At 35.7% G+C, this 10,308-nt stretch overlaps 1 protein-coding gene across 1 annotated transcript; it reads left to right on the top strand.

Annotated features, from left to right (window-relative positions):
- The first annotated feature begins 5,388 nt into the window (after positions 1–5,388).
- Positions 5,389–10,015, top strand: LOC127117892 (pentatricopeptide repeat-containing protein At1g71210, mitochondrial). Its single transcript, XM_051048019.1, is given in 4 exon segments — positions 5,389–8,299; positions 8,807–8,902; positions 8,905–8,965; positions 8,968–10,015. Coding segments are annotated over 4 exon segments (2,874 nt in total). The 5' UTR covers positions 5,389–5,695; the 3' UTR covers positions 9,081–10,015.
- The last annotated feature ends 293 nt before the right edge of the window (positions 10,016–10,308 follow it).

The raw sequence follows: 10,308 nt of genomic DNA, 5'->3' as shown, positions 1-10,308 counted from the left end.
CTCTACTTCAGTATCAGCATACATGACTAACTGTCAAGGCATCCAGTTTGACAGTTTCACAATGATCCTTTGGGCAGGTCTGTTATCCTCTTGGAGACGAGACTGAAATACTTAACTGAAGCAGAGAAACCAACTTGCCTATTATTCAGTATGTGCTGTTAATGATGAATGTCAAAACATTCTGATTGACATTCAAACAGAAGGCTATGTACCAGGTCTGATATTATCTTGATAAGCAGGCTGAATTACAAGCTAAGTTAAGGCAGACAGGATTATAACATGCAGAAGGAAAATAAACTCAGGAAATTGTTAACCCAGTTCGGTGCAACATCACCTACTCTGGGGGCATGCCAAGCCAGGAAGAAGATCCACTATCAGCAGTATTAATTCAGAGTTAAACTCCCCCGTTTACAACTCTTCACTTAATCCCTACCCAATGCAATCTATACCTAGGAACTCCTAGATAGAAACCTCCAGTTTCCATTCCTATCACTACAACGACAATGTAATGTTAAACAACTTGAACTTGCTTCACAGCTTCGTTCAAGACCATAACAACTCTTGCCTACAGGCTTTGAGTTACAAATACTCTCAGCTTGGAACAATGAGAAACACATGGTAACCTTCCCACAGGTTGGGAGGTTTACCTCACACACACCCCTAATTTTTCATTCTAAGAGGCTTACAAATACTAGGTTACAATATGCTATTTATAACCTAATCACCCAACTGGATTTGGGCCTTCAGAAATCGCAGCAAACTTCTTCTTTGTTGTTACAAAGTCAGCAGAAAATTTCTACTACAAATAAGGTCTTCAATCTTTTAGTTCCTAAAATCTCTCCATATATATCTCCATATTTAGAGCCTATATATTCTGATTGAGTCTTTAAGACCTCCACATGGAAGTTAGGATATTCACCAAATATCCTCACTAATCCCAGAATATATACTGAATTAATTAATTCAGTTTTCTACACATGTACGATGTCACAGGCATGATGTCGTGACATCGTACATGACATGTTGGTCCAGATGTTGAACTTCTTCAACCCAACATATTAAAACAACAAAGATGATTACATTATTTGTTTTACAAAATTAATGCCAATCCTAAGGTATTAACAGGCACCTTCCAATCCAATTTGTCCTTTTTCATACCTTTCAAGAACCCTTTTTAATTGGACAATTTGGAAAAAAAGCGATTCACATTTCTTACGTACAAAATTCTATTTTTCACTAATCATCTTTTGTTTTTCATCATCGACATCTTTTTCAATTGTCACAACTTTTTCTTCTAGAGATGAAATTATTTTCTTTTGAGATGATATTGTTTTATACAGAATTTTGCATTCTTTAAGAAGTTCATTTATAGCACCTTGTGCATCACTATCAAAAAGAAAAAAATCGCTACTAACCTCATCTTCTTCATCGTCGGAATGGTGTGAAGCCATTAATGCTAGATTTCCACATTCGTCACATTCCAATCCAGATGAAGAACTTATCTCATTATCTTCCCATGCAACATACGCCTTTTTATTCTTGAAATACTTCTTGCCTTTAAAGCCACCTTTCTTGGAGAGTTTCGGACAATCCGGCTTTATATGACCTTGCTTTCCACATTCATAACATGTGACTTCTTGCATAGATATGAAAGTCTCCCTTTTCCTGAAATGTTTATTTCTTTTTTCATGAAAGGGTTTGTCATTTTTACTAAAAAACTTACCAAACCTTTTAACAGGGAGCATGGAATTTTCATCTTCCTCCGGCGCGCCATCATCTTTATCTTCCTTTGAATCTACTTTTAAAGCAATTCCTTTGGATTTCTTCTCTTGACTTTCATGCTTTTCAAGTCTTCCAAATTCAAGTTCATGTTCTTGGAGTTTTTCGAATAATGATGCAGACGTCATAGTGGAAAGACTTTTCTTCTCCGATATGGCCGTTACGTTTGGTTGCCATTCTCTAGTCAAGGATATTAGCACTTTAAGGTTGAGATCATCATTTGTAAATGTTTTTTGAGAGCAATTAAATGATTGGTCAAGTGAACAAATATTTTCTGTAATGCAACAATGGATTCTCTGGGCTGCATTTTGAACATTTCATATTCTTAACTCAATGTGTTTAATCTGGATCTTTTAACTTCAGTGGTTCCTTCGTGAGTCTCCACCAAAGCGTCCCATATTTCTTTTGCTGATTTACATTGAGATACGCGGAATAACTCATCCATACTTAATGCACTTTAAAGAATATTAATCGTTTTCTTTTCATTAAGTATTCTTTTCTTATCGTCTTCATAATATGAACTTTCAACCTTCGGAGTGCCAACACCATTGACCACACTCATAGGACTATGCGAACCATTTTCAATGGTTTCCCATATACCATCTCCTTGTGCTTCTAAATTTGCTTTCATGCGGATTTTCCAAAAGTCAAAATATTCTCCAGAAAATAGGGGTGGTTTGTTGCTACTACCGCCATCTTTGAAAACCGGGTTTGCGCTTGCGGAAGCCATCTTCTGGATCAGAGGAGCAAGTTACCAAGAACCTGCTCTAATGCCAATTATTAGTTGAGTAGCGCCTAAGAGTGGGGTGAATTGGGTTCTTTGAAACTTTTCAGGTTTTATGAAAAACTTTGTTATTTCTCTTGTGGTTATGTTAAGCGATGAACGGTAAAGTGCAGAAAGGTAAAGAGCACAAAGAGATATCCTGGTTCCCCTTATAGATTGAGAGTACTCCAGTCCCCTTTCAACATGAAAGAGATTTTACTATTGTTAGGACTTTTACAAGACTCTTCCTAGTCTTTCAATGAAGACACTAACAATCACACCAAGAACAATCTTCTTGGATTTTTCACTAAATTCAAAAAGAGAACAATCCTCCCTTTTAATGAACCTTTTGTTTCCAACAATCCTAGACAACAAGGATAAAGCAACAATATGAATTTTTACAAGTTTTTGACAAGTGAAAGTAATCTATCAATCTATTTATTGATCTTCTCCTTTAAAGTAATCAAACTTCTTTATGACAAACAAATGCTCTAATGATATGAATAAAACTATATGAATGTGTATGAAAATTCTGTAAATAGTTTCACCAGAAAATTTGATCAAGAACATTTGAAATAAATTTGAAAAGATGAATGAAGAAGATTGTTTGAAAATATCTGTGAGAAAGGAGGTGTGTTTAAATTCTGCAGAAAAGTGTTATATATAACCCTTAGATACCTCTCTAAATGGTTATGATACATGAAAGGATGTCATGGTTCAAGAACACACTTCATAGAACATTTTCATGAAAAAAATGCAATGTTTTCTACCACTAATTCAGTGGTAATCGATTACCCAATATGGTGTAATCGGTTACACCTGAGCCAACGTTACAATATTTAAAAAAACTACAATGTGTAATCGATTACCAAAAGAGGTGTAATCGATTACTTGCTGTAAAACTTGCCTTGCACAGCAGTACGCATAACTGGTAATCGATTACTTAATGCTGGTAACCGATTACCACACAATAGAAAGGCAGAATACAATTATAAATGAAGGTGACTGGTACAAGATAAAAATTTAAGAGACCTAAGCAGCTAACACATAAATGAATGATAAAAACCAGAGCACTTGACTTATCATAGAGAGAATGAGAACTTAATACCTTAACACTTTGATCGAATCAATAACAATCTTCAAGACTTTGAAATGCTTTGAAAGAAAACACTTGAGCTTGAGTCTTGAGTCATTCTTTTTGCAATGCATATATGTTGAGCATGTCTTCATCAAAACACTTTGAGAAGCTTGTCTTCACATTCTCCATGGCAAGCATATCAGAAAAATAATCAATGAAGATTCTCTCACTGTTGGTATCCTCCTTTCACCAAATACGATTTGGATCTTTGAGGTTATGAATGTGATTGGCTTTCCTTCTTTGTTCCGCTTTGCCATGGAAGAACTTAGTGTTGTTGTCGCCTGCATTCAGCTAAACCGCTCAGTTTATTTGCTTCCAAACCAGATCCTCAGATTTTAAAAGCCTGTTACATTAGTTCTCCAAGGCTTTGCACTTTTTATTCCTCCACTACTAATGGACAAATCAAACCCTTATTTCAATTTTCTTCGATTCTAACTACTTATTTTCGATTTTCTCCAAATATGTACTCCTCAAAAGCTTCGCCAAAGACTTGCATAACTCTTAGCTTTTGGGCCCCCTATTATTAGGACTATTCTAGCATTGCTTAATCTTATTTGCGCACCTCTTTTTTTGTCCAAACCTCTTCAAATATGAAAATGGGTTTACGCCTTCTATTGTTTGTTTCTTTGTTGAAATCCAACTTAATTCTAATTGCTGCATGGTCAGACCGAAACCTGGAAAGGTGGTGAACTCAGATAGGAGAGAATATGTTAATAAAACTAGAGGTTGCAAGGTCTCAATCAAGTCTGCATTGGATATTTGCTTCATCAATTATGTCATTTGTCCATGTAAAAGGGTAGCCTTCAAATCCTAAATCATGCAACCCACAGTCCCCAATCACTCTTCTGCCGATGATATACTAACTTGTTGATCTGCCGATTCCATCTTATTTCTCTTCCTCTGATAGAATATCATTGTAGTCCCTAAAATAGAGCCAATTATCATCTACATCCTTAGATAAATTTTGAACCAAATTCCTTGTTCTTTCTTATCCTGTTCATTTGGGAATTCGTACACCCCCACAAAATTTCATGGTTGTTCCCTTCTTTCTCTTGCAATGATCTACATATATTGTTCAATAAATAGAAGGATATGGAAACATGTATAACATTATTCTAGAGAAGCGCCAGAACCCCTACCTCTCCCTGAACATTCTACCATGAAGCTACGTTCAAAATCAAGTCTACTTTTGATTCTTTAGAACTCAACACTCAAATATATTTGAATTTAGTTACGTATCATAACATTCATATAATAAAAGAATGATATTCAATTTCATATCATGTTTTAACATTATTTTATTTAAAAATAATTTAAAATTTAAAATTTATTTATACTACCCATCAAAAAGAGTTCACCCAAATAAAATTTGTATATAAAATTAATGAAAAATGTTATTTAATATAATCAAACCTTGATATAAACATTCTAGAGTTGATATAAAATTCAGCCACATTATATTTTGATATGATGTCAAAAATCCACTATATACCATTCTAATTATACAAAAAATATTTTTAAATTCGTTGAATAAACCGTCTATATTCAATTCCATATCATGTTTATTGAATATTTCACGGAATAAATTTTAAAAGTAAGAGTTGTTAATTAATTGTTAAACCGATTGATGAGTTACAATTTTAATTTCTAAAATGAATTATTGATTAAAAAACAATATAATCTTTCTTCAAACTTAATTAAGTTTACACTTCAAATTTACAATCTTTCTTCTTAAACCTTCACTATAATAAAACCTAATTTCCAAAACCCGACCCTACCGAAACATTCCCAAGTGCAGTTTTTAGCATCATCAAAAACTACATGTTTCATAGATTTCAATTTCGATCTCAATTTCCATAGCACAAAAAGGAGTTTTTAGTACTTTTGTGTTTTTTTTGAGTTCGAAACATGGTTTGAATCAACCAGGTCAATGAAGAGTAACAAAAACAACAGAAGCAATTTCACAAACAGTTGGTAGACACAAAAATTAACGTTTGTTTTTGTTCCTCTTCAGCATGCTACCATTGAAACATGTAGTAACCAAACACAAACACAAATTCAAACTCAAATCCGTCTTTTCATCTTCCAATTCAATTCTCAATCAAATTCATAACACTCACTATGCATCACTTTCTTCACCAACAACACCTTCGTTTTCCGTTACCCAAAACGACGTCGCTTCCACCTTCAAAACGTGGTTTCAAATCCACCACCATTCCAAAGACCCACTCACCATTCGAATCTACCAGATTCTCTCTTCCGGTGACGATTTCTCACCTTCTCTCTCCTCCCTTTCGCTTCCTCTATCTGAACCCTTTGTCCTTCGTGTCCTCCGTCACGGCGGCGACAATAATGAGATTCTCTCGTGTCTCAAGTTCTTCGATTGGGCTGGTCGTCAACCTCGTTTCAACCATACACGAGCTACTTTCGTTGCCATTTTCCGTATCCTGACCCGGGCTAGCCATGTGCCGTTGGTTCTTGAGTTCCTTCAAACGTTCCGGAAGCGTGTTTTCTCTCATCGGGTTCGTTTTGATGATACCCTTGTTGTTGGTTATGCTATTGCTGGTAAACCTGAAGTTGCACTCCATGTGTTTGGGAAAATGCGTTTTCAGGGGCTTGACTTGGATGGGTTTTCTTATCATATTCTACTCAATGCTCTTGCTGAGGAGGATTATTTTAATGCTTTTAGTATTGTTCTTAGTCAGATTCGAATGAAGGGCTATGCGACTAGTGTTACGGATGCTATTGTTGTTAAGTTTTTGTGTAAGCAGGGTAAGTTGGATGAGGCTGAAGATTATCTCAACTGTTTGTTGGGGAGTGGGAAAGAGCTGCATGGTTCTGAGGTGAGTTTTCTTGTTGGTTCGTTGTGTGAGAATAATAGGTTTGACCATGCTGTTGAGTTGGTCAAGGAGTTTGGGGACTTGGGGTTGGCTCCTTTGGAGCAAGCTTATGGTGTTTGTGTAAAGGGTCTTGTGAAGGGTGGTAGGTTGGACGAGGCTTTAGAGTTTTTTAGGCAGAAGAGAGATTCTGAAGGGTATGTTCCTGGTTCTCCTAGGTATAACATGTTGATTTGTAGGCTTTTGAGGGAGAGCCGGCTTCATGATGTCTATGGTTTGTTGATGGATATGAATGAGTCTTGTATTCCACCTGATATGGTTACCATGAATGCTGTCTTGTGCTTCTTTTGCAAAGCTGGGATGGTGAATGTCGCCCTCCAATTGTACAATTCCAGGTCACAGTTTGGATTGAATCCGAATCAAATGGCTTACAAGTATTTGATACTTACTCTGTGTTGGGATGGGAGTGTTAAGGAGGCATACAGTGTGCTCAAAAGTTCTCTCAGTAATGGGTTTTTTCCTGATAGACGAGCCTTTACCACAATTGTCCATGCTTTGTGTAGAGAGTGCAAGGTTGATGAGGTGAAGGAGTTGATCCATCTTGCCTTGGAGCGGGATTTCACGCCGAGCGCTGTCACATATGACAAGTTTATATCGGCTTTGTGCCGATCTGGAAGAGTGGAAGACGGTTATTTGGTGCATGGGGAGCTTAACAATGCCACTGCTAGATTCTCCTACTCTAAGATGATTAGGAGTTTTATTAAGTCAAATAGGGCAGACATTGGTGCTCGTCTTCTTGTTGAAATGAAAGAGAAGGATTTTGTACTAACACGGACCTCATGCAGAGCTGTTATATGCAGTTTACTTCATATGGATAATCCAGTATCACGTGTTTTCAATTTATTAGACATGCTGACTCATGGTAAACCTGATGTTCAGATTTTCAACTTTTTCATTGACGGAGCTGGGCATGCCAATAAGACAGAGTTGGCCAGGAATGTATATGAGTTGATGATAAGAAATAACATTGTGCCGAATATTGTTTCTCAAATTCTTGTGTTGAATAGTTTCTTGAAAAGTGGAATGATTTTTGATGCTTTGAATTTCTTTAATAGTCTCCGACGTCAGGGTGTGGTCAATCGAAAATTATATAATTGCATGATTATTGGTCTCTGCAAGGCTAATAAGGCTGACATTGCACATGATATCTTATTTGAAATGTTAAACACTCAATTAAACCCAAGCATCGAATGCTATGAGAGTCTTGTGCAGGCGCTTTGCTCATTGAAAAGATATCATGAAGCGATAAATCTCGTTCACGTGTATATGAAAATGGGACGTCGATTAACTTCTTTTCTTGGCAACGTACTTCTTTTTCACTCTCTGATATCGCCGGATGTCTATGATACATGTGTTCATTTAAGATGTGCAACAGAGGGAGAAAGTTCTCCTATTTCTACACTGAACTTTGTCATTGGTGCATTTTCTGGTTGTCTAAGAGTAAACCATTCTATTGAGGAATTGGAGGAATTAATAGCGATGTGCTTTCCGCTTGACATTTACACCTACAATCTTCTGCTGAGAAGAGTAACCAATTATGATATGGATCAAGCTTGTGAGTTGTTTAATAGGATACGTCAAAGAGGTTATGAGCCTAATGGTTGGACTTATGATATTATGGTGCATGGTTTCTCAAATCATGGGAGAAATGACGAGGCTAAGCACTGGATCGAAAAAATGCACGAAAAGGGATTTTATCCAACAGAGAATACTAGAAGAAATGTAATAAAAAGTAATTTTTCCAACGAAGAATACTAGCATATTCATTTAAGGAGAATGGATTGATGTGTTAAAGATGCAGAAGGGTTCATACAATTTTGGTAAGGATCTTGTTATTCTTAACTGATTATTAAAAATTATTATGGTTACATTCAATACATTAGTTTTTTCTCTCATCTTAGTTTTTTCTCTCATCTAATTGTTATTTTAGAGCAATCCTTGTATCTCTTATGTCGATTTGTTTTTTTCCTCTTTGTGGAAGCATTAGGAATAAAATATGTTTCCACCTTGTATTATTTATGAAACTAGACAAACATTGGTGATGATTGGACATAGCTTTTATACATCATTTGATCTGCCATACTGTATTTTTAAGGTTTGAAGCATTGCTTCTTATCCTCTTTTCAAGATAGTTGCCATCACACATAATGAAAAATAATATCAATATATCATCAGTTAGTTCATGTTTCTTGACACAAATTTGATAGATTTCAAATTTCACTACATTAGTCGCGCTTAGTGTCAGTCACTACTCATTTGATGTGTTTGATTTTTCTATTGATTGTCTATTTGAGTAGTTTTGCAGAATTAGAGAGGACATTTATAATAATACGGGATTATTGTTCTCACTTATTTTACATATGTTTTGTACTACACTGGATTTTGCTATATCACCACTAGATGGGTTATTCACGAGGAAATTGATAGAATGCCTATGTCTCAGTGTTATCAACTGCAGATGGCGGTCCATGGCAGAAGGCCAAAAAAAACTCAGCTAATTTAGACCGCCATAAAATGCCATGGTCGCCGTAGCCTATATTTTACAACACAACTCTATCCTCTCTCTCTCTGTAATCATCTGCCATGATAGAATATCCTGTGTTTGATGCACTTAAAACCTCAGCAAGTTGAGAAATTTGGACTTCTCATTTCATAAAGGGTTGGGAGTTTCATTCCAGCCTCGTATTGGCCACTGGCATCTGTCATTGCAACAGAAATATTATAGTTAACTAAGTTATAAGGGTCTTAATTCTTACATCAACCTTGCAATTTGCACCAAAATTGTTGTTATTTTGTATTACTTCTTATTGACATTTGATGATTTGATCAATGTTAACCTCAGTCTTATTGATTTATGTCAAAATCTGGCACCAAATCTATTAATCTCTGGATTTTTGCATTACATACATACAACACAATAGTATTCGAGTTCCCTCTAATCACTTGGTGTTTTTCTGACACTAATGTGAAATGTTTTGGCATGTAAACTTTTCCTGGTTTGGAGTATCCACACACAAGCAACATCAATTTGAGGTACAGATGAAGTCATTAAGTTGTTTGGATGATGTAATCTGCACCCTATTGTTTTGACTTATAGCAGGTTAGATTGCATATTTGCAAGGGAGAATCATGGAAATGTAATCTACACCCTGTTGTCTGGTACAAGCTGAGCATTAGAGCTTATCATTTATTATGATTTGTGTTTTGTAGGATAAGAGGTAATATGAGTTATATTTGATACATAACACTTATTACTTTTTCTATATAACATTCTAGACACTTCTTGATTTTCAAGGGAAGCCAGTGATTGTGGTATGGGAAGCTAAAAAAAACATACCATCTTTGACTGTTATCCTAATTTATCATAACCGCTGTCTTTTATGTAATTGACTTGTATTGATTTGGAATAACAATGTCAAGTGGGAAAATGCTTGAACCTCTGAAAGCTGCATATAAATGAAAGCACCTGCTAAAAAGTGGTCATTTGTAGCTAGGAATATGACAGGAAAATGTAATAACTGTCATCTGTTGCATCAGTATAAGTTATTCCAGTTATTTAACAGAAGTGCTTACATCAATTAATGGGTTGGCTTCACCTATGAATTAATCTGAGACAGAAAACCAAACAAGACAGTACTTCATGCATGATCTAGAACATGGATCATTGCTATGGTTTGGTGGCTATTTCTTCTGTGTTCATTGATTTAATACAAGTCAATACATCATGGTTA

Source organism: Lathyrus oleraceus, chromosome 2, assembly GCF_024323335.1.
Source record: "Lathyrus oleraceus cultivar Zhongwan6 chromosome 2, CAAS_Psat_ZW6_1.0, whole genome shotgun sequence".
NCBI lineage: Eukaryota > Viridiplantae > Streptophyta > Magnoliopsida > Fabales > Fabaceae > Lathyrus > Lathyrus oleraceus.
Note: the sequence above shows the minus strand (reverse complement) of the source record. Positions and strands in the feature narration are given on the sequence as shown.